Below are 24,306 nucleotides of genomic sequence, written 5' to 3'. Positions count from 1 at the left end.
TAGTTCAGTTCTAGTTCAGTTCTAGTTCAGTTCTAGTTCAGTTCTAGTTCAGTTCTAGTTCAGTTCTAGTTCAGTTCTAGTTCAGTTCTAGTTCAGTTCTAGTTCAGTTCTAGTTCAGTTCTAGTTCAGTTCTAGTTCAGTTCTAGTTCAGTTCTAGTTCAGTTCTAGTTCAGTTCTAGTTCAGTTCTAGTTCAGTTCTAGTTCAGTTCTAGTTCAGTTCTAGTTCAGTTCTAGTTCAGTTCTAGTTCAGTTCTAGTTCAGTTCTAGTTCAGTTCTAGTTCAGTTCTAGTTCAGTTCTAGTTCAGTTCTAGTTCAGTTCTAGTTCAGTTCTAGTTCAGTTCTAGTTCAGTTCTAGTTCAGTTCTAGTTCAGTTCTAGTTCAGTTCTAGTTCAGTTCTAGTTCAGTTCTAGTTCAGTTCTAGTTCAGTTCTAGTTCAGTTCTAGTTCAGTTCTAGTTCAGTTCTAGTTCAGTTCTAGTTCAGTTCTAGTTCAGTTCTAGTTCAGTTCTAGTTCAGTTCTAGTTCAGTTCTAGTTCAGTTCTAGTTCAGTTCTAGTTCAGTTCTAGTTCAGTTCTAGTTCAGTTCTAGTTCAGTTCTAGTTCAGTTCTAGTTCAGTTCTAGTTCAGTTCTAGTTCAGTTCTAGTTTAGTTCTAGTTCTAGTTCAGTTCTAGTTTAGTTCTAGTTCTAGTTCAGTTCTAGTTCAGCTCTAGTTCAGTTCTAGTTCAGTTCTAGTTCAGTTCTAGTTCAGTTCTAGTTCAGTTCTAGTTCAGTTCTAGTTCAGTTCTAGTTCAGTTCTAGTTCAGTTCTAGTTCAGTTCTAGTTCAGTTCTAGTTCAGTTCTAGTTCAGTTCTAGTTCAGTTCTAGTTCAGTTCTAGTTCAGTTCTAGTTCAGTTCTAGTTTAGTTCTAGTTCTAGTTCAGTTCTAGTTCAGTTCTAGTTCAGTTCTAGTTCAGTTCTAGTTCAGTTCTAGTTCAGTTCTAGTTCAGTTCTAGTTCAGTTCTAGTTCAGTTCTAGTTTAGTTCTAGTTCTAGTTCAGTTCTAGTTCAGCTCTAGTTCAGTTCTAGTTCAGTTCTAGTTCAGTTCTAGATCAGTTCTAGTTCAGTTCTAGTTCAGTTCTAGTTCAGTTCTAGTTCAGTTCTAGTTCAGTTCTAGTTCAGTTCTAGTTCAGTTCTAGTTCAGTTCTAGTTCAGTTCTAGTTCAGTTCTAGTTCAGTTCTAGTTCAGTTCTAGTTCAGTTCTAGTTCAGTTCTAGTTCAGTTCTAGTTCAGTTCTAGTTCAGTTCTAGTTCAGCTCTAGTTCAGTTCTAGTTCAGTTCTAGTTCAGTTCTAGTTCAGCTCTAGTTCAGTTCTAGTTCAGTTCTAGTTCAGTTCTAGTTCAGTTCTAGTTCAGTTCTAGTTCAGTTCTAGTTCAGTTCTAGTTCAGTTCTAGTTCAGTTCTAGTTCAGTTCTAGTTCAGTTCTAGTTCAGTTCTAGTTCAGTTCTAGTTCAGTTCTAGTTCAGTTCTAGTTCAGTTCTAGTTCAGTTCTAGTTCAGTTCTAGTTTAGTTCTAGTTCTAGTTCAGTTCTAGTTCAGCTCTAGTTCAGTTCTAGTTCAGTTCTAGTTTAGTTCTAGTTCTAGTTCAGTTCTAGTTCAGTTCTAGTTCAGTTCTAGTTCAGTTCTAGTTCAGTTCTAGTTCAGCTCTAGTTCAGTTCTAGTTCAGTTCTAGTTTAGTTCTAGTTCAGTTCTAGTTTAGTTCTAGTTCTAGTTCAGTTCTAGTTCAGTTCTAGTTCAGTTCTAGTTCAGTTCTAGTTCAGTTCTAGTTCAGTTCTAGTTCAGTTCTAGTTCAGTTCTAGTTCAGTTCTAGTTCAGTTCTAAAAATCTATTTTTCTAAATATCTAAATCGAGAAAAGGAGATTGATCTGTGATCACTTATTTTTCAGTTTTTTATCGTACAAATCACATTTTTTATTAGTTGATTTCTTTTAATATAAAAAATAAAATAAAACTTTACATTAATTCTTATAATTAGTTTAAGTACGACTACAATACACGTGTTTCATTTCATTTCATTCATTCTGTCATTTGCTTTTAGCTAAACTCTTTCTTTTCTTTTTGTTTTAATATTTTATTATCACACTTGTTGCAATAAAGTTTTCTTCTCAATTAAACTAAATTAACTACAAATAGCCTTTCTTCCTATTACTTCCTGCGGCAATTATTGCCCTTTTGTGTTACTGTTTCAAAGACGAGTATTATTTACATTCGTTTCCGTTGTCCAGACAGGTTTTGCCAGTGGTGATGCATTTTTATTATTATTTCTGGGTTTTCCTTGCTCTTCTATGGCGGCAGGTGTAGGCGCCCGGGGTGTCAGTATAAGACAGGTGAAAAAGCCACCAAATATACTTAGAGCACAATAAGCAGTTAAGGACATGGCTACATCGATTTTCTTGAGGACATTAACAAATGGAGCTGACAGCAGCCAGATGCGTGCCCATGTTACCACCGAGAAGACAAAGGGAACTTTTTTATTGGCCGGCATTACCTCATGCATGCAGGCTAATATCATGGATTGGGCACAGGAGACCGCCGCCTTGGGTATGGTGGCAATTATCATCCATAACGTGACTTTTAGTTCGGGATTCACTAAGGGAAGAAATCAATTTGTTTTAATTTAAGAAATATTTCCTTATTTTGCGAGGTTTTGGGAAGTACTTACTATCTGCCGAACTAAATAACCAGCCTAGGCAGCCTAATAGACCCGCTAATATATTAAAACCACCAGCCCATTGCCATTTCCACTTGTTGTGCTTCAAAGTAAAGTGTAAGGCCAAAAAGCAGCCAAATATTTCAGAAAAGCCTTAAAGAATAGATGGGAAATGAAAAATTCCTTAATTTTTAATAAGATTTCTAGACATACCCATCGCCACAGTGTTAGGCACCAAATAATCCCGGCCAAATGATCGCATATTCAGCAACATGCCCATGAAGTTTATAATAAACGCTGCCAAAGCCAAATGAGCCGCTACCATGTGCACTTTTGCTCTGGGACCCTGCCATAATTCCAACCATTTGGCCGGTGCTGGAGCTGATTTCATTTTTGTCCTTAAATTCTGCAATTGTTGTAGAAAATCTTCTGGTATTTTATCGAGACGATGATTTATGGCTGCACCTTCACGCACAATATCCGCTACACGATTAATCACTTTATCATCGCCATTTTTCAAGAGCCAACGTGGAGATTCGGGTGTCCATTGCAGCAGCAATGTTAAGAATAATGTAGGGAATGTTATGCCGAGATAAATGTGAGTCCAACTTGTGAAAAAGGACGAGAGAGAGGGTAGAAAGATGACTCCTAGGGACCAGAATGTATCGTAGAGTATGATGGCGCCGGCTCGGTAAATACCGGAGGTGATGTCGGCAACTGGAAGGGATTTGAAGTAGTTAGTTCTATTCTAGTTCTGTTCCAGTTCTGTTCCAGTTCTGTTCTAGTTCTGTTCTAGTTCTGTTCTAGTTCTGTTCTAGTTCTGTTCTAGTTCTGTTCTAGTTCTGTTCTAGTTCTGTTCCAGTTCTGTTCTAGTTCTGTTCTAGTTCTGTTCTAGTTCTGTTCTAGTTCTGTTCTAGTTCTGTTCTAGTTCTGTTCCAGTTCTGTTCTAGTTCTGTTCTAGTTCTGTTCTAGTTCTGTTCTAGTTCTGTTCTAGTTCTGTTCTAGTTCTGTTCTAGTTCTGTTCTAGTTCTGTTCTAGTTCTGTTCTAGTTCTGTTCTAGTTCTGTTCTAGTTCTGTTCTAGTTCTGTTCTAGTTCTGTTCTAGTTCTGTTCTAGTTCTGTTCTAGTTCTGTTCTAGTTCTGTTCTAGTTCTGTTCTAGTTCTGTTCTAGTTCTGTTCTAGTTCTGTTCTAGTTCTGTTCTAGTTCTGTTCTGTTCTAGTTCTGTTCTAGTTCTGTTCTAGTTCTGTTCTAGTTCTGTTCTAGTTCTGTTCTAGTTCTGTTCTAGTTCTGTTCTAGTTCTGTTCTAGTTCTGTTCTAGTTCTGTTCTAGTTCTGTTCTAGTTCTGTTCTAGTTCTGTTCTAGTTCTGTTCTAGTTCTGTTTTAATACTTACATATCGCTTGGCCCGAAGTAAACATGATAGCACAGCAAACAGCCGACAAACAGCGAAAAGCACAATGTAAACTAAAGTCCCTGGCATAACCCGTCACTACACCACATATAATCTGGGCTATTTGGCCAATAAAATACACATTTCGGGGACTAATGCTGCAATAAAAAGATTTAAATAAAATGTATTTCAATGATTTTCATCCTCCACTTACAATAACATCATTTTGGTAGCTGCTACACCTCCCACCAAGACACCAAACAAATGCCAGTACTGGGTCCACGCCACAAATATATCCCTCAAACACACCAAATCGAATTCCATAATCAGAGATTGAAAATTAAAATCGTACAAAAATTGTGTACACTCCCGACGATGACCCGTCACTGCATCATCTACATAACATTGATCCGGGGAAATACTTTGATTTGGCATTAAAGATGTCGAGTCACAAACAAACTCCGTGCTTGGATAAAGTTCGGGAGCGGTGAATATAATGCAGGCCATAAACCAAGAGGCGGGAATTTTACACAGGAATATAATGAGTATCGTTCTGATTTGCCACACACCAAAGTCCCCAGTAATATCTCCTATTATATCAGTAGCAGGAGATGTGGCTGCTCTGGGAGGAGGATTTGTGTGTTGCTGTGTTGTTGCATGATTTATGTCGGGGGCCTCTGATATATAGGCTAAATTACGTTGGCCCACTTTGGGAGAGACTTTAGGTGAGGATTTGGGGCCATTTGTGTGATTCATGTTGAAGTTTATATTTGAGGAGATTATTTCTATATTTTTTTGTTTTTGCTTTCTCTGTTAAGATTAAAGCTTAAAGCCTCTCATAATTGTGACCCTGAAAATTAATAAAAAAAAACTATAAATTAATCTCGTCATGCTTTCAATTGTTGTGTTATTTTTGTTTTTTAATTAACATTGTTTAGAAATTATTTTTAGCTATTTGCTGCAACATTAATTTAAAATTCAGTGTTTCAATCAGGCATGAAACCACAATTTCAAATTCTATGTCAATCATAAATTTACTTTCAAGTGTGTTTGATATTAATTCCTTTTCCCCTGATTATTTGAAACTTTTTTTTAATGCATTTCATGCTTTTGTTTTAAACATTTTCACTTGTTGATTTTAAAATGTGTGTTACATGTTTACGACTTTATTTTAAGCATGTTCTTTTGTTGAATCCTCTTTTCAAACTGTTTAGCAAAATAAATTTGAGTAAAATTGTGAAGGAGCTAAAGGAAAATAATAAAAAAAAAATAAAACAAGTAAGAGTGCTATATTCGGCTGTGCCGAATCTTATATACCCTTCACCAAATTATACTTCAAAATTTTAAATATTTTTAGGTAAACAAAATTTAATTTTTTTCAGTTGTTTTTTGAATTTTTTGAAAAAAAAAAATTTTCGATTGTTATTTTAAATTTAATTATTTATTTTTTAAATTTAAAATTTTTTTTTTTAAATTTTAAAATTTTTTTTTTTTTAAATTTTAAAATTTTTTTTTGTTTTTTAAATTTTTTTTTTTTTTTTTAAAAAAATTCGGGTTCAAAATTTTTTTTCCCGATTTTGACCCATTGTAGGTCCAACTTACTATGGTCTTATATACGTCGTTGCAAATGTCTTTGAAATATCTATCATTAGATATCCATATTGTCTATATTAATGTCTTAGTAATCCAGATATAGGTAAAAAATAGGTCAAAAATAGAGGTTGTCTTGGTTTTTTCCTCATATCTCAGCCATTTGTGGACCGATTTTGCTGATTTTAAATAGCAAAATTCTCGAAAGCATGTCTGGCCGAATTATTGAAGATTTGGATCCCGAAGATATCTGGGGTCTTCAGAAAACTGATTTCAACAGACAGACGGACAGACAGACAGACAGACAGACAGACAGACAGACAGACAGACAGACAGACAGACAGACAGACAGACAGACAGACAGACAGACAGACAGACAGACAGACAGACAGACAGACAGACAGACAGACAGACAGACAGACAGACAGACAGACAGACAGACAGACAGACAGACAGACAGACAGACAGACAGACAGACAGACAGACAGACAGACAGACAGACAGACAGACAGACAGACAGACAGACAGACAGACAGACAGACAGACAGACGGACATGGCTTAATCGACTCCGCTATCTATAAGGATCCAGAATATATATACTTTATAGGGTCGGAAATGAAAAATGTAGAAATTACAAACGGAATGACAAACTTATATATACCCTTCTCACGAAGCTGAAGGGTATAAAAAAGAGCAGCGTAAAATAATTTTCTCTTAAGGGTTCAAGCATACAGCTAGTGGCAATAAAAGGGGTTACATCTAGTTTTTTGTAGTTTTCTTAGGTACTTTCAAATAACATATGAGTCCTGGAATTTAAGCTACGTTTCTCATTAAAAATTTCATAATTATAGTTTTTTCTTCATAAAAATTTAAAAATTTTTTATATTTCGGGTAAAATGCTGGTCAAAATTTTAAATCGAATTCGTTTGAATTCAAAATATTAACGATCTTTGGTGGAAATAGTGAATTTTTGAAGCTGCTATGAAATAAACTTTTTTGTGAAATATGACACGTGATTTTTGGCCTAATCCGGAACCGATTAAACTCTAAATATTTACGATTTCTTGTGGAATTATACAGTTTATGAAGTTATGTTATGAAATAAACGGTTTCTGTGGAATTTGTTTTTTTTATACCCTTCACCTTCGTGAGAAGGGTATATATAAGTTTGTCATTCCGTTTGTAATTTCTACATTTTTCATTTCCGACCCTATAAAGTAAATATATTCTGGATCCTTATAGATAGCGGAGTCGATTAAGCCATGTTCGTCTGTATGTTGAAATCAATTTTCTGAAGACCCCTGATAGCCTCGGGATGCAAATCTTCAATAATTCTGTCAGACATGCTTTCGAGAAGTTTGCTAATTAAAATCAGTAAAATCAGTCCACAAATGGCTGAGATATGAGGAAAAAACCAGGACAACCTCGATTTTTGACCTATATCTGGATTACTAAGACATTAATATAGACAATATGGATATCTAATGATAGATAATTCAAAGACCTTTGCAACGATGTAGATAAGGCTATAGTAAGTTGGACCTACAATGGGCAAAATCGGAAAAAATATTTTTGAACCCGAATTTTTTTCACCAAAAAAAAAAATTTAAAAAACCAAAAAAAATTTTAAAATTTAAAAAAACAAAATTTTAAAAATTTTAAAAAAACAATTCAAAATTTTTTTTTTCCAAAAAATTAAAAAAACTGCAAAAAATTTTGTTCACCTAAAAATATTTAAATTTTTTATTTTCAAGTATAATTTGGTGAAGGGTATATACGATTCGGCACAGCCGAATATAGCTCTCTTACTTGTTTTATTATTGTTTTTCATGAAATTTGAGATTTTATTTTATAAATTTGAACTATTTTTAATGATTTGAACTATTAGTTTTTGTGAAATTTGCGATTTTGAAGAATAATTGGGGGAATTTTTGTAAAATTAGCGATTTTACAGATTTATTTCTAAATTAGCGATTTTTTGTTTAAGCGATTTTACAAAATTTTTTACTATTTTCTTAAATATTTTTGGTCTATTTTCTCGAATTTTGTGAAAAATGTTTATATTTTTTCTATATGAGAGATATTTTTGTTATATTGGTGATTTTTGGTTTTTGAAATTGGCGATTTTAAAGCTTTTTCTTTATAAATTTGCCTTTTTTACAATATTAGAAATATTTTGTAAAATTAACGATTACATAAAATGTAGAAATGGAAAATTTTTGTGTAATTGGCAATTTTATTGTTAAATTGGCGTTATTTTTTTTGTATTATTTTTATAAAATTATCTTTTTATGATTATCAAACTTTCGATTTTATTGAAAGATTTTTTTTTAACGATTTGTGGGAATTTAGTTATTTTTAGTGAATTTTGTGAAAGTGTAAGGATTTTTTTATAAAAATACCAATTTTATTGTAGAATTGGCGATCTTTTTATATTAGCGATTTTTTTACTTTTTATGATATTTAAGATTGTACTTAAAAAAATGTTCATAACTTGTTTTTACGGTAGATGCTTTTATTTTCTTCCAAATTGGAAATTTTTTTTGTTGATTTTGAAATTGTTTGTTATATTGGTGATTTTTTTTTAACAAATTAGCGATTTTAACAATCTTTTTAAATTAGCGATTTTTTAAGATATTTAAAAAATATTTATCGCAATAGATGATTCTATTTGTTTTCCAAATGAGAGATTTTATTGTTCCTTTTGAAATTTTGTTATTATATTGGTGATTTGTTTTTTGTGTACAATAAATTAGCGATTTTAAAGATTTTTTGTGGTATCAGCGGTTTTAGGTAAATTTGCTATTTTAATGAAATTAACATTTTTATTGTGGAGTTGTCCTTGTTTTATTATTTATATAACTTTATAGAAACTTAAGTGTTTTGTAAAATTTGCGTGTTTTAATTTAGCGATTTTTTTGTATTAAATTTATTTTGGGAAAATATTCCGCTTTTTTAATTATTTCTTATTAGATTTTTAATTTTAATCGATATTTATTTTAATTTAGAGTATTTTTAATACAATTTTTATGATATAAATGATGTTTTTGCGTTTTTTTTATAATTTAGCGATTTTTTACCTTAACCATTTTTGGTTTTAATTCTTAAAATTTGTGATTTTTTTTATAAAAATTGTATGATATAATTTATATTTTGTGATTTCTTTTGTCAAATTAAAGAATTTATTTAACGATTTTTCATTAAATAGTCTATTTAAGCGATTTGCTTAAATTAGCGATTTTATGAGACTCCAGCTATTTTAAGAAAATAATTCAGATTCAATAAATAATTGTTAAAAAATAATTATAGAATAACGATATTTTAGAGGAGTGTATGTTCCTATTCGATTATTTAGATATTTTAGCGGTAACGGTAGTTGCAGTTATTTTGGAAACGCTATTTTAGAGATAACGGTAGTCGAGCTAAAAACATATTTTAAAGGTAACAGTCAGAAAAACTTTGGAAAAAGCTTTAAATCATGGTTGGCTACTGATTCGAAACGTTTGAAAGGTAACGGTAACGTTAGTTTGGATTATTTCGGAAACGTTGATTAGTAAATTCCAAAAAAAAAAATAAAAAATAAGGTGATATAGTAGTTTATATTTTAAATTCTCTATATTTCAATAAAATCAAAAATTTGTATTTTCATAATAAATTATAATTATTTACAGAATAACGGTAACGGTATTTACAATTATACCGGTAACGGTAAATGCAGTTATTACGCTAACGGTTGCTTAGCGGTAACGGTATTCGAGCTGAAATGGTATTTTAGTGGTAACGGTAGCCAATCTTGCTTTAAACGCAAATAACTTGGAATTTAGAAGGCTTCAGCCATAAACTGCAATTGTTCATGTAAATGTAATTTTTCACAGAAATTCCTGATTTTTTATGAACTTTTATTATACCCTTCACCTTCGTGAAAAGGGTATATATAGCGGAGTCGATTAAGCAATGTCCATGTGTCTGTCTGTTGAAATCAACTTTCCGAAGCCCCCAAATAACTTACATACACGATTCATACATCTATATTCTTCCGGCTCTGTTACTATTTAAAATCGAGAAAATCGGTCCACAAATGGAGATACAAGGAAATAACCAAGACAACCTCGATTTCTGACCTATATGTGGATTACTAAGTAATTAATATAATGATAGACATTTCAAAGACCTTTGTAACGACGTATATAAGACCATAGTAAGTTGGATCTACAATGGGTCAAAATCGGAAAAAATATTTTTTAACCCAAATTTTTTTTTTTCATCAAATGTTTTTTTTCGGTAAATATTAAAAAATAATTTAAAAAACGAAAAAAAATTTAAAATTTAAAAACAATTTTTTTTTAAATTTTAAAAAATTTTAAACAAATAATTCGAAAAAAAATTTATTTAAAAAAAATAAAAAAACAACTTTAGAAAAAACAAGTAAGAGTACTATATTCGGCTGTGCCGAATCTTATATACCCTTCACCAAATTATACTTAAAAATATTTTTATTTAAACAAAATCAAATTTTTTTTTTAATGTTTTAAAATTTTTCCAAATTCTTTTTTAATTTTTTTTAAAAAAGTTTTTTCAAAATTTTTTTTTTAAATTTCTTTAATTATTTTTTTTTTAAAAAGAATTTATGAAAAAAAAAATTTTTTGATGAAAAAAATTTCCGGTTAACAAATATTTTTTTCGATTTTGACCCATTGTATGTCCAACTTACTTTGGTCTTATATACGTCGTTGCAAAGGTCTTCGAAATATCTATCATTAGATATCCATATTGTCTATATTAATGACTTAGTAATCCAGATATAGGTCAAAAATAGGTGAAAAATCGAGGTTGTCCTAGTTTTTTTCTTATATCTCAGCCATTTGTGGACCGATTTTCTCGATTTTAAATAGCGACCGAGCAGGAAGAATTTCGGAGATATTGATGTATGAATCGTGTATGTAAGTTATTTGGGGGCTTCGGGAAGTTGATTTCAACACACAGACGGAGAGAAGGACAGACGGACATGGCTATATCGATTCCGCTATCTATAACGATCCAGAATATATATACTTTATGGGGTCGCAAATGAAAAATGTAGAAAATACAAACGGAATGACAAACTTATATAAATACAAATAAAAACAAGTAAGAGAGCTATATTCGGCTGTGCCTAACCTTATATACCCTTCACAAAATTATACTTTAAAATAAATTTTTTTAAATATTTTTAGGTAAACAAAATTAAATTTTTTTTTTAATTGTTTTTCAAAAATTTTTTTTTTTGAAATTTTTTTTTTAATTTTTTTTAAAAAAAGTTTTTTCCAAATTTTTTTTTTAATTTTTTATTTTTGGAAAAAAAAATTTAACACAAAAAAAAATTTTTGATGAAAAAAAAAATTCGGGTTAAAAAATATTTTTCCCGATTTTGACCCAACTTACTATCTACATCGTTGCAATGGACTTTGAAATATCTATCATTAGATATCCATATTGTCTATATTAATGACTTAGTAATCCATATATAGATCAAAAATAGGTAAAAAATCGAGGTTGTCCCGGTTTTTTGCTCATATCTCCGTTATTTATGGACCGATTTTGCTGATTTTAAATAGCAAACTTCTCGAAAGCATGTCTGACAGAATTATTGAAGATTTGGATCCCGAAGATATCTGGGGTCTTCAGAAAATTGATTTCAACAGACAGACAGACGGACATGGCTTAATCGACTCCGCTATCTATAAGGATCCAGAATATATATATACTTTATAGGGTCGGAAATGAAAAATGTAGAAAATACAAACGGAATGACAAACTTATATATACCCTTCTCACGAAGGTGAAGGGTATAATAAAAAAAGGTTTACCTAAAAATAATTAAAATTTTTATTTTGAAGTATAATTTGGTGAAGGCTATATAAAATTCGGCACAGCAGAATATAGCTAGCTGCTCTCTTACTTGTTTTAATGTGACCACTTTTTTGTCATCCGGTATATGTTGTATTACAATAACAACAACATTTAGGATATTCCATTTAAAAGGTATCCTATTATGTCATATTGTCATAATGTTGTAATATTTCACAATGGTTTCAAGCGAAAAATGTCCTAAATGCTATGTTTGTTCTGTTATCGTAACCAACCAGCAGAGACCTGCGCCGAACTACCAAGAGTCGGTTAAGCCGAGCCGCCAAACCGTCAAATATTACAACATTATGACATGTTAGGATATCTTGTGAATTGCACAAATGTTTTATTTGTTTAATTGTAATGATGCTAATAAAAAGAAAGTTCATAATTTTAAATTGACTTTATTGCCGTTTATTTATATTTTATTTTAGTTTTGACACTTTTACGCCTTAAAGTGTCCCCCCAATACACAAGTTATTGAGGAAAAGTTTAATAAATTTTCTTTATTTACATTCTGGTTTTTATGGGTTTTTTTCAAACGTTTTTGCTGTATTTTAATATCGATTACACATTTCTTTTAACAATTGTTCTTTCTTTAGTGGTTGCAATCATTGAACACATGTTAATTAACGTATTTGTTTTTTGAAATTAATTAATTAGTTTAATTTAACTTAACTAATTAGTTGGATAAATAAGTTAGTCTTTCTAGTGAAATGATACTACTGGTGTTTTCTAAATAAATATTGGTGGTTGGTAAATGTTGGTTTTAAATGAGGAATCAAAGAGTTGTTGTTTAAATATTAGTGAATTTTAAGGGAAAACGATAAGAAGTGTCTACTAAGGGAATAATATATTATTTTTTGTCAAACTATTTTTAATAGTTCTTAAATGTTATTATTTTAAGTTTCCCATAAGTAAATAAAACTCACAATTCAATCACTCAACTTTTGTTAGTATTTATGTCAATATATTAAAATATTCTTTATTTTGGATTTTTGTTTTTGTTTGAAACAAAAACTAAGATTTTTATTTAAACTTGACAATCAAATATACATTTGAAGGCCGAACCTGATAAGAATAAATAAAAGATGACTTGAAATTTACTCTAAAGATTTGTGATTACACCATTTCCAATTCTATTTCAGAATTTTCCATTTGAATTTCAGAATTTTTAATTTATATTTAAACGTTTTGTAATTGTATTTCAGAAATTTCCATTAGTTATGCTATTAGAATTTTCTGAAATACTATAGGAAATTTCGGAAATATAATTGAAATATTCTTAAACTCAATTACAAAAATTTTGAAATATAAGTAGATATTGGAATTTTTTGAAAAACAATAGGAAATGGTGTAGAATAGCAATAATTTATATAAAAATATTTTCAGTAGCCAGACTTGGTGACAATTATGTTCAACACAAACCATAAATTTTCCCCCCAGGTGGGAATTTCAAAAGGTTTGAGAGGAAAGAAAATTTCCTTCTGAGTGCTCCAATATGGAGTTAGCTAGTTACTTCGCTGGCTCTAAGTAGAGCATAAACACTCCAATTGACCAAAATTTTTAATTAATTCGGTTTAGAGAAATAGCACAGCTATTTTGTTATTAGTATAGAATGAATTATCTACAGAAATTTTGTTCCACAATGATAAATTTTCTATTGTGACTTGCAAAAAGTTTATTTTAGAGAAATCGTAATATTCGCTTTATTAATTATACTTGTAATATTTATTGCAAATAAAAATATTGTAATTAAGTTAAATTATCTAAATATGCTTGTCATATCTGACAAAGTTTAACAATTAATTGAGGAATTTGATTGATAGTGAAATATATTCTTTACTTGAAACTAAGAAAGAAAATCACATCTCCATTTTAGTAGTTTTGAGATATTTAGCTTTCGCGCCTTATATTTTTCTTAAAAATATTTTATTAAATTTGATTAACTTTGATGTTAAAGTATAGAAAATGGTCTTATGACTTTATAATTTTTTTTTTATACCCTTCACCTTCGTGAGAAGGGTATATATAAGTTTGTCATTCCGTTTGTAATTTCTACATTTTTCATTTCCGACCCTATAAAGTATATATATTCTGGATCCTTATAGATAGCGGAGTCGATTAAGCCATGTCCGTCCGTCTGTCTGTCTGTCTGTCTGTCTGTCTGTCTGTCTGTCTGTCTGTCTGTCTGTCTGTCTGTCTGTCTGTCTGTCTGTCTGTCTGTCTGTCTGTCTGTCTGTCTGTCTGTCTGTCTGTCTGTCTGTCTGTCTGTCTGTCTGTCTGTCTGTCTGTCTGTCTGTCTGTCTGTCTGTCTGTCTGTCTGTCTGTCTGTCTGTCTGTCTGTCTGTCTGTCTGTCTGTCTGTCTGTCTGTCTGTCTGTCTGTCTGTCTGTCTGTCTGTCTGTCTGTCTGTCTGTCTGTCTGTCTGTCTGTCTGTCTGTCTGTCTGTCTGTCTGTCTGTCTGTCTGTCTGTCTGTCTGTCTGTCTGTCTGTCTGTCTGTCTGTCTGTCTGTCTGTCTGTCTGTCTGTCTGTCTGTCTGTCTGTCTGTCTGTCTGTCTGTCTGTCTGTCTGTCTGTCTGTCTGTCTGTCTGTCTGTCTGTCTGTCTGTCTGTCTGTCTGTCTGTCTGTCTGTCTGTCTGTCTGTCTGTCTGTCTGTCTGTCTGTCTGTCTGTCTGTCTGTCTGTCTGTCTGTCTGTCTGTCTGTATGTCTGTCTGTCTGTCTGTCTGTCTGTCTGTCTGTCTGTCTGTCTGTCTGTCTGTCTGTCTGTCTGTCTGTCTGTCTGTCTGTCTGTCTGTCTGTCTGTATGTCTGTCTGTCTGTCTGTCTGTCTGTCTGTCTGTCTGTCTGTCTGTCTGTCTGTCTGTCTGTCTGTCTGTCTGTCTGTCTGTCTGTCTGTCTGTCTGTCTGTCTGTCTGTCTGTCTGTCTGTCTGTCTGTCTGTCTGTCTGTCTGTCTGTCTGTCTGTCTGTCTGTCTGTCTGTCTGTCTGTCTGTCTGTCTGTCTGTCTGTCTGTCTGTCTGTCTGTCTGTCTGTCTGTCTGTCTGTCTGTCTGTCTGTCTGTCTGTCTGTCTGTCTGTCTGTCTGTCTGTCTGTCTGTCTGTCTGTCTGTCTGTCTGTCTGTCTGTCTGTCTGTCTGTCTGTTGAAATCAGTTTTCTGAAGACCCCAGATATCTTCGGGATCCAAATCTTCAATAATTCTGTCAGACATGCTTTCGAGAATTTTGCTATTTAAAATCAGCAAAATCGGTCCACAAATGGCTGAGATATGAGGAAAAAACCAAGACAACCTCGATTTTTGACCTATTTTTTTACCTATATCTGGATTACTAAGACATTAATATAGACAATATGGATATCTAATGATAGATATTTCAAAGACATTTGCAACGACGTATATAAGACCATAGTAAGTTGGACCTACAATGGGTCAAAATCGGGAAAAAAATTTTGAACCCGAATTTTTTTTAAAAAAAAAAAATTGAAAAAACGAAAAAAAAAATTTTTAAAATTTAAAAAAAAAAATTTTTTAAAATTTAAAAAAAAAAATTTTTTAAATTTAAAAAATGTTTTTTTTTTTAAATTTAAAAAAAAAAATGTTTAAATTTAAAAAAAAAAATTTAAAATAACAATCGAAAAATTTTTTTTCCAAAAAATTCAAAAAACAACTGGAAGAAAAATTAAATTTTGTTTACCTAAAAATATTTAAAATTTTGAAGTATAATTTGGTGAAGGGTATATAAGATTCGGCACAGCCGAATATAGCACTCTTACTTGTTTTGCCCTATTTTTGACCTATATCTGGATTACTAAGTCATTAATATAGACAATATGGATATCTGATAGATATTTCAAAGACCTTTGCAACGACGTATATAAGACCATAGTAGATTGGACCTACAAAGGGTCAAAATCGGAAAAAATATTTTTTAACCCGAATTTTTTTTTCACCAAAAAAAAAATTTAAAAAACCAAAACAATTTTTTAAAATTTTATAAAAAGAACTTAACAAATTAAAAAAAAAAATTAAAATTTAAAAAATTTGAAATTTTTTTTTTACAATAAAAAGAAAAATAAATTGTGAAGTATAATTTGGTGAAGGGTAATTCGGCACAGCCGAATATAGCTTTCTTACTTGTTTAAAATACGATAATCATTTTGCACTAATAAACGTTTTTCGCAATAAAATAATTTTTTATTGGGTGTATGACTTAAAAATGCGATATTTTTTAAAATTTTTAGCTTTTATTTTGAAACATTTGTACTATGAACTTTTCCCATCTTTCTGGGTTCCGAGCCAAAAGAACTGCTCATCTTTTGAAGCCAAAACGAATAAAGACATTTTCAGATACTCTGTTCCAAAAAAGTAAAGCATATTCCAGAGAGAGCGTTCAGCTTTGATCGAAACAAATAGCAGTCGGACGGGGTAAGGTCTGGACTATAAAGTGGGTGAAGCCAAACTTCCCAAACACTTCACTCAAGATACTTTTTAACAGGTATTGTAACATGTGACCGATCGTTGTCATACTGGAATATTACGGATACATGTCTGGCCAAAGCTCGCTTCAAACGAATCGGTTGCGTTCGTTATAGGTTCCCTGTGATGGTCTGGTCAGATTTTAGCAGCTCATAATATATAGAATCCTTTTGCTCCCACCAAATACAGAGCATTAACTTAGCGCCATGGACATTTGGCTTTGGTGACGATTTGGCTGGTTGGTCGGGCTTCACATACGTTCTTTTAAGCTTCGGGTTATAGTAATGGATACATTTTTCATCACAAGTAATGATTCGGTACAAAAATGAGCATTATTTTGGGTCATGCTAATTTGTCTTTCAAGGTCTCTCGCCTTCATTGATTTTTGCAAGCACTTGTTGAGTTTGACAACATTCTTCATGCATTGATGCCTCTAATTCATGGTCTTCAAACTGTTTTTGGCTGGCCTGGGTGATCTTTGTCTTCCGTGTCAAAATCACCACTTTTGAACCTCACAAACCATCTTTCGCACGTTAAAACCGTTAGAACACTTTCACCATAAGCTTTGGTGAGCAATCGGTGTGCTTCAAATTGAAGAAGTAAAGCAAAACTTTCCGCATATGACGCTGTGTTGGCAATAAATGGCAGATATGTACATTTTCAAAATGACACAAAAACTGCATTCAAAAGATACGCCATCTATTGTAATTCCCTCACTTTTAAGTCAATAACTAAAAAAAGTATACTAATCTGCTCAGGATCAGTTACTGAAACGATTAAGCGATGTTCTTCCGTTCATCTGACATCGCAATTTTAAAAAGAAACCCTATTGAATTTTAGGACCACTCTATTGAAAATTTCATTAATGTTCATAAATCTCTAATATATATATGTTAGTATCCAAATAAAATTCAACATAAATAAGATTCATATACGAGGACGGATCAATAAGTCAGTGACTTTTTGAATTTCTCGCCTCGTAACTTAGAGAGCAACACTGATGCTGTCAACAGGCAGCTGTTGCAGTTGACTCCTGTCAAAATTTGAACAAGCTGCGTCATTTTTATACCCTTCACCATGAGTGGCAAGGGTATATATAAGTTTGTCATTCCGTTTGTAATTTCTACATTTTTCATTTGCGACGCCACAAAGTATATATATTCTGAATCGTTATAGATAGCGAATCGATATAGCCATGTCCGTCTGTCCGTCTGTGTGTTGAAATCAACTTTTTGAAGCCCCCAAATAACTTACATACACGAATGATACATCAATATCTCCGAAATTCTTCCGGCTCGGTTGCTATTTAAAATCGAGAAAATCGGTACACAAATGGCTGAGATATAAGGAAAAAACCAGGACAACCTCGATTTTTGACCCATATCTGGATTACTAAATCATTAATATAGACAATATGGATATCTAATGATAGATATTTCAAAGACCTGTGCAACGACGTATATAAGACCATAGTAAGTTGGACCTACAATGGGTCAAAATCGGAAAAAAAATTTTAACCCGAATTTTTTTTTTCACCAACATTTTTTTTCACTAAATATTAAAAAAAAAATTAAAAACTAAAAAAAAAATTTTTAAAAACAATTTCGAAAAAACAACTGGAAAAAATTTAAATTTCGTTTACCTAAAAATATTTAAAATTGTTAGTTTAAAGTATAATTTGGTGAAGGGTATATACATAAGATTCGGCACAGCCGAATATAGCGCTCTTACTTGTTTAGTTTAGTTTGTGTTTGACAGCCATTGATAGCAGACTACCGCGAAACTTGAGGAGAAAATGGAAAAAGGTGAATTTCGTCAAGCATTAAGCTTGATTAATACCATGGAAACTTTGCACCATCAATTTAAATGGTAATAAGTAAAAGAGCTATATTCAGCTGTGCCGAATCTTATATACCATTCACCAAATTATACTTCAAAATAAAAACTTTAAATATTTTTAGGTAAACAAAATTTTTTTTTTTCAAAGTTATTTTAATTTTTTGGAATTTTTTTTTTTTGTTTTTTAAATTTTTATTTAATATTTAGCGAAAAAAATACTTTTGGTGAAAAAAAAAATTCGGGTTAAAAAATATTTTTTCCGATTTTGACCCACTTACTATGGTCTTATATAGTACGTCGTTGCAATGGACTTTCAAATATCTATTAGTAGATATCCATATTGTTTATATTAATGACTTAGTAATCCAGATATAGGTCAAAAATCGAGGTTGTCCTGGTTTTTTCCTTATATCTCAGCCATTTGTGGACCGAGCCGGAAGAATTCCGGAGATATTGATGTATGAATCGTGTATGTAAGATATTTGGGGGCTTCGGAAAGTTGATTTCAACAGATAGACAGACGGACAGACATAAGGACATGGCTTAATCAACTCAGGATCCAGAATATATGTATATACTTTATAGGGTCGGAAAATTATATTGTGGAAATTACAAATGGAATGACAAACTTATATACATATACCCTTCTGACGAAGGTGAAGGCTATAAAAAATTGTTTTACTGAATTTCGTTGTGGCCGTACAAGCACTAAATATTCCGAATGTTCTGCACAACCAGTTGAGGTCTCTACACCCGAAACAATTGAACACAATAATTAGTCATAGCTCCCTCATAAATGTTAAAAAGAAAACTGTTTATAATGATATACTCGGTGATATTCTCTTCTCATGTTCTCAAATTAATGTAATCAGTCGGTTGCTACGTTGAATAATCGATTCGTCAAACTGCTAACACTAGTTGTGCTTGCTGTCTTTAACCACTTGTTGACTACATTGTTTTAGTTTTTGTAATTTATTTTTAAAATCATTTTTTTCTTTTTTTAAATGTTCCCACAATTTACGAAAAAAAAAAATTCATATTGCGATGTATTGAGAGTGGCCAAGAACTTGAACGTGAAAATGAAGAAAAAACATGTTGAATTTTATTTGGTTTTATTTAAAAATAAACGCGGATATATTTGTATTTGTTTTTGATATGTTTTTAATGATATTTTTACAAGACTAACACACTAATTACTGCTACTAAAATAAAGGTATTTTTGTGAGTTAAATTTAAAACGAAGGGTGCAGGGTAAAGTAAAGGGGTTTGTCACAGTAGTAGTTACATGAGAGGTCAGGGAATTTAACATGGCGTCTTTGTAGTAGGAAGATATCTTCAGCTCTGTGATTGGTCACTGGTGTATATTAATTCATTGTGTTTACAATTTAATTAAAATTAATTGCTAATTGATAATTTTTCATTAATTGAAATTTTGTCAACATTTAAGTGATTTGCCCCCCTTTTCACTAGTCACGGGACGTTTAATATAATTAACACAAATTTAGACTAGAGTAGTTTTTCCTAATGGTTTTTAGAGTTCTAAACAGAATTTACTTTAAATATTGGGAAGTATGAATTAAAAATGTGGAATTTACAATAGATGGCGTATCTTTTGAACGCGGTTTTTGTTTTAAATAACTTTTATGTCATTTTGAAGAGAACATATCTGTCATTCATTCTCACTTAGTTATTGAACATTATAAAGAAAACAAAACAGTTTTTTTTGCTTCAAAATTGTAGAATTTTGTACCAACAAAGCGTCATATGCGGGAAGTTTTGCTATACTTCTTTACAAAGCTTATGGTGAATGTGTTTTATCGGTTTCAACGTGCGAGAGATGCGGTTGTGCGGTTCGGAAGTGATGATTTTGACACGGAAGAAAAAGATCGCACAGGCCAGCTAAAAAAAAGTTTTAAGACCAAGAATTGGAAGCATTACTCCATCAAGTTTGTTGTAAAACTCAACAAGAACTTGTTAAATCATTGGGTTCTACTCCAGCAGCAATTTGAAAATGTTTGCAAGCAGCATCATTCATCCAAAATTGGATACCATACGAAGGCGAGAGACCTTGAAAGATGATTTTGCATGTCCGAAATGATGATTGAACGGTATCATTTTTGCACCGAATCATTATCTGTGATAAAAAACGGATCCATTACGATAAGCCAAAGCGTTAGAGGTCGTAAGAGAAGCCCGACCAACCACACGAATCGGTACTAAAGTCAAATATCCATGGCTCTAAGGTAATGCTCTGTATTTGGTGGGAACAAAAGGGTCCTAACTATTATGAGCTGCTTAAATCTGACCACACTATCACAGGGAACCTGTACCGAATACAACTGATTCGTTTGAAGCGAGCATTGACCGAAAAATAACCGGAAAATGCGGCCAAAAACTTCAATACTCTATCATGACAACACTCGGCCACATGTTACAATACCTGTTTAAAAGTATTTAGAATGAAGTGGTTGGAAAGTTTTGCTTCATCCGCCTTATAGTCCAGACCATGCCCCTTCCGACTACTATTTGATTCGATTGTATCCTCTCTGAAGGCGACAGACCTTGAAAGGCGATTTTGCATGTCCGAAATGATGCTTGAACTGTATCATTTTTGCATCGAATCATTATCTGCGATAAAAAACGGATCCATTACGATAACCCGAAGCGTTAGAGGGCACAAGTGAAGCCCGGCCAACCACACGAATCGGTACTAAAGTCAAATATCCATGGCAGTAAGTATGGTGGGAACAAAAGGATCCTAACTATTATGAGCTACTTAAATCTGGCCAGACCATCACACGGAACCTGTACCGAATGCAACTGATTCGTTTTAAGCCAGCTTTGGCCGAAAATCGCCCAGACATGAAACCGTAATATTCCATCATGACAACTCTCGGCCACTTGTTGCAATACCTGCTGAAAAGTATTTAGAATGAAGTGGTTGGGAAGTTTTGCCTCAGCCGCTTAATAGTCCAGACCATGCACCATCCGATCAATGGAGAACGCTCTCTCTAGGATACTCTTCTCTTTGAAATAGAGTATCCGAAATTGGTTTGATTCGTTCTTGGCCTCAAAAGATGAGCAGTTCTTTTGGCGCGGAATCCATTAGTTAGCAGGAAGATGGGAAAAGGTTATGGCTAACAATGGCCAATACTATGAATAAATTCATATTGTACAAATGTTTCAAAATAAAAGCTTAAAATTCCGTATTAATTTAATGATTTTTGAAACTTTTTAAATTATTTTCTGTCCTTAATCACTCTCTGTAACTTTTGCCTTGTCGTTAGCTGCTTTTAATTTATCTTAAATTTCTTTTTAGATTTAATTTTTTGATTTATTACATTTTTGAATTAAAAAAATCTCCCATTACACTAAAACCATTAATTTAAATTGTCTATAAAATCATAAATTGTTCTTAATTAAATCTGTAGCAAACTTTTTTATTTAAGAAAAACCCCAAACATCATTAAACTGTCTTTTTACAATTTCTTTTGAATATCAAAACATTTAAAATCAATTTCACTCAATTAAAAATAGATGTTTTTTTTATACAACAATTCTACGCGCACAAATTAACACAGCCAGTAAAATGAAATAAAAAGAAAAAAAATTTAAAAAATGAAACAAATTGAAAATAGTAACGTACAACAACTAGTAATAAATTAATTTGCAGTTAATTCTTTTTCATTCAATATTTATAACGAGACAAGAAAAACTGCCACACACCACACGACACTTAGAATCAACAATACTCGTCTTGCACTAGTCCGTGTTAACACTTTGAGATCCGCTATAAAACTAAAGAAAATGCTCTTAATTTTCTATTCAAAACTTTTTGAAAAAATAAATAAATAATCGTTAATGACAATTTGGCACCCTTTTGCTCGTGTCGTTGCTGTCGTCCGTTCGTTACGAATGTAAATTTGAAATCTTCGTTTCGTTTTGCTCAATTTAAACGTAAATTTTTCTCTTCATTGATTGAGCAAAGTAAAGTAAAGTGGTTGTGGTTTTTCTTGCTTTTATTGTAGTTTTATTATTGTTGTAATGTTTGTTTATTAATTATTAATTTGTTTAATAAATTTGCAAATAAAAATGGTTGATTTAATTGTTTAAATAAATACCACCACAGCCAGTTGACAATTTATGTGTATAAAAAATAATGTCACAATCTGTAGTAAATCATAAAGAGAGTGTAAGGGAAGATTACAATTTAGGCGACAGGCTGTAAGATACAAAAAGTTCTTTAAAGAATTTAAAGGCTGATTGTTTAATTTCGAAGGCATCGAGGACTTTCATTGCCAAGTAATAAGTTAGAGGGTGTTCCAAAAGCAACTTCAGAACTTTGACAGTTGATAGAGGCCATATTGTTGAAGCTTCCTCTGTCTAATTGGCTGTCATTTATTCAGTTTGTTTTGCCAAAACACCATGGACGATTACAGCGTTCAACAATAGGTGCAAATGATAAAATTATTTTATCAAAATGGATGTTCTGCTTGGGCAACGATTCGCACGCTTTGCCCATTTTCTGGATGAATTCTGAACGACACCAGAATTTACTTTAAATACTGGGAAATTTGAATTAAAAATATGGGATTTACAATAGATGGCGTATCTTTTTAACTCGATGTTTGTTTTTAATAACTCATATGTCATTTTGAAGAGAACATATCTGTCATTCATTCTCACTTAGTTATTGAACATTATAAAGAAAACAACACAGCTGTTTTTTGCTTCGAAAATGTCGAATTTTGTACCAACAAAGCGTCATATGCGGGCAGTTTTGCTTTACTTTGAAAAAAAGTGCTGCTGATTGCTCACCAAACCTTGTGGTGAATGTGTTTCATAGGATTCAACTTGCGAGAGATGGTTTGTGCAGTTCAGAAGTGGTGATTTTGACACGGAAGACAATGATCGCCCAGGCCAGCCAAACAAGTTTGAGGACCAAGAATTGGAGTCATTACTCCATGAAGATTGTTGTAAAACTCAACAAGAGCTTTGCAAAATTCATTGGCCTGGGCGAACCTTCATAAGATCCAAGAGCGTCCAATGAATCACGAAAAATTCACAGTTTGGTGGGGATTTTGGTCTGGCGGCGTTTTATTTGAGAACGATGCTGGGCAATCATTCATCATCAAAGGCGAGTGCTATAGGTCGATGACTACCAACTTCTTTTGGCCTGAATTGAATGCCATGAACACCAACGATATGTGGTTTCCAGAGAACGGCACTACGTGCCATGTGAACTGGCGATTTGACCGATTAGACTTTTTCTTGCTGGATTTTCTTACGTCGCAGGTCTATGCGGATATGCCACAAACCTCAGCGGCTTTTTAAGCCAACATAACCCATGTCAAATTCAGCACGATTTATGCGCCAGAATCATGGATAATTGGAAATTTCGAGATACCAGATAGATGACCCGAGCAATTTGAGGGCATGGCCATCTTACGTGGTTGTAATTTGAACTGTCTACCGAGAACGTGTGATTTTATCCCGATAGACTTTTTCTTGTGCGGTTTTCTTAAGTCGCGGCTCTATGCCAAAATGGCCACTCATGGCATCGGTAAAATTCTGCCTGATGTATGGTCCAGAGTCATGGAGAATTGGACATATCGGATACGCGCCACCCAGGGAAACCGCGGGTGGCGCTATATTCCATACATAATGCAATCGATAGAACTTTCAAACGAATAAAAAATGTAGATGATAAATCCATGACTCTTTGAATTTCCCTGACCTTAACTCAAAAGGGCAACTCTGCTGCTGTCAACAGAAATCTATCAGTTGACTCCTGTCAAAATTTAAACAAGTTGCGTCATTTAGTTTGAGTTTGACAGCCATTGATAGCAGACTACCACGTGACTTGAGGATAAAATGGAAAAAACCAAGGCTAAGCTTGATAAATACTATGGGAATTCTGCACCATCAATTTCAATGGTAAAAAAGTGATTTACTGAATTTCATTGTGGCCGTACAACGCACGGAAGATGCCGAACGTTCTGGACGCCCAGTTAAGGTCTCTACACTCGAAACAATTGAAAAAATTTACGACATGGGGTTTGCCAAACGGCGATTGAAAGTGCAAAAAATTGAGGAAGCCACAGGCAGTTCACTAGGCTCAGTGGTTTCAATTTTGAAGGATCACTTGCGTATGAAAAAGCTGTCCGCAAGATGGCTGCCGTATTTGCTCACAATCGGATGCACAAAAGGGTTCACACATGTGCAGTTTTAACCGAAAAAATCCATGACTTAGTCTCCCTTTTCCTACTTATTCTCCGGATTTAGCCCCGAGTGACTATAACTTGTTTCCAAACCTGAAGAAATGACTCGGCGGAAAGAGATTTGACTACAACGATGAAATTATCTCCCAAAATAAATGGTGATCTCGATAAATTTTAGTTTTTGGAAGGGATAAAAAATGTGTATAATGTTGAACAAAGTGTAGATA

The 24,306-nt window shown here is 32.6% G+C and overlaps 1 protein-coding gene across 1 annotated transcript; it reads right to left on the bottom strand.

The window, feature by feature from the left end:
- Positions 1–1,906: 1,906 nt before the first annotated feature.
- LOC135949458 (solute carrier family 22 member 13) lies at positions 1,907–21,641 on the bottom strand. Its single transcript, XM_065499029.1, has 6 exons — positions 21,505–21,641; positions 4,281–4,916; positions 4,070–4,224; positions 2,892–3,395; positions 2,691–2,831; positions 1,907–2,617 (listed from the first exon to the last, which is right to left on the bottom strand). The coding sequence occupies exons 2-6, from the start codon at positions 4,820–4,822 to the stop codon at positions 2,214–2,216; spliced, it is 1,746 nt and encodes a 581-aa protein (XP_065355101.1). The 5' UTR covers positions 4,823–4,916; positions 21,505–21,641; the 3' UTR covers positions 1,907–2,213.
- Between the last annotated feature and the right edge of the window lie 2,665 nt (positions 21,642–24,306).

This window comes from Calliphora vicina, chromosome 1 (assembly GCF_958450345.1).
Source record: "Calliphora vicina chromosome 1, idCalVici1.1, whole genome shotgun sequence".
In the NCBI taxonomy this organism is placed as follows: Eukaryota; Metazoa; Arthropoda; class Insecta; order Diptera; family Calliphoridae; genus Calliphora; species Calliphora vicina.
This window is presented reverse-complemented; position numbering and strand designations above follow the sequence as displayed.

Bases quoted from the DNA above. Each gene is read 5' to 3' on its own strand.
- LOC135949458 (XM_065499029.1), bottom strand. From the start codon at position 4,822: ATGAATCACACAAATGGCCCCAAATCCTCACCTAAAGTCTCTCCCAAA. The intron at 4,225-4,280 runs GTAAGTGGAGGA...TTTTTATTGCAG, and splicing joins GCTACCAAAATGATGTTATT to CATTAGTCCCCGAAATGTGT. The intron at 2,618-2,690 runs GTAAGTACTTCC...TTCTTCCCTTAG, and splicing joins GTTATTTAGTTCGGCAGATA to TGAATCCCGAACTAAAAGTC.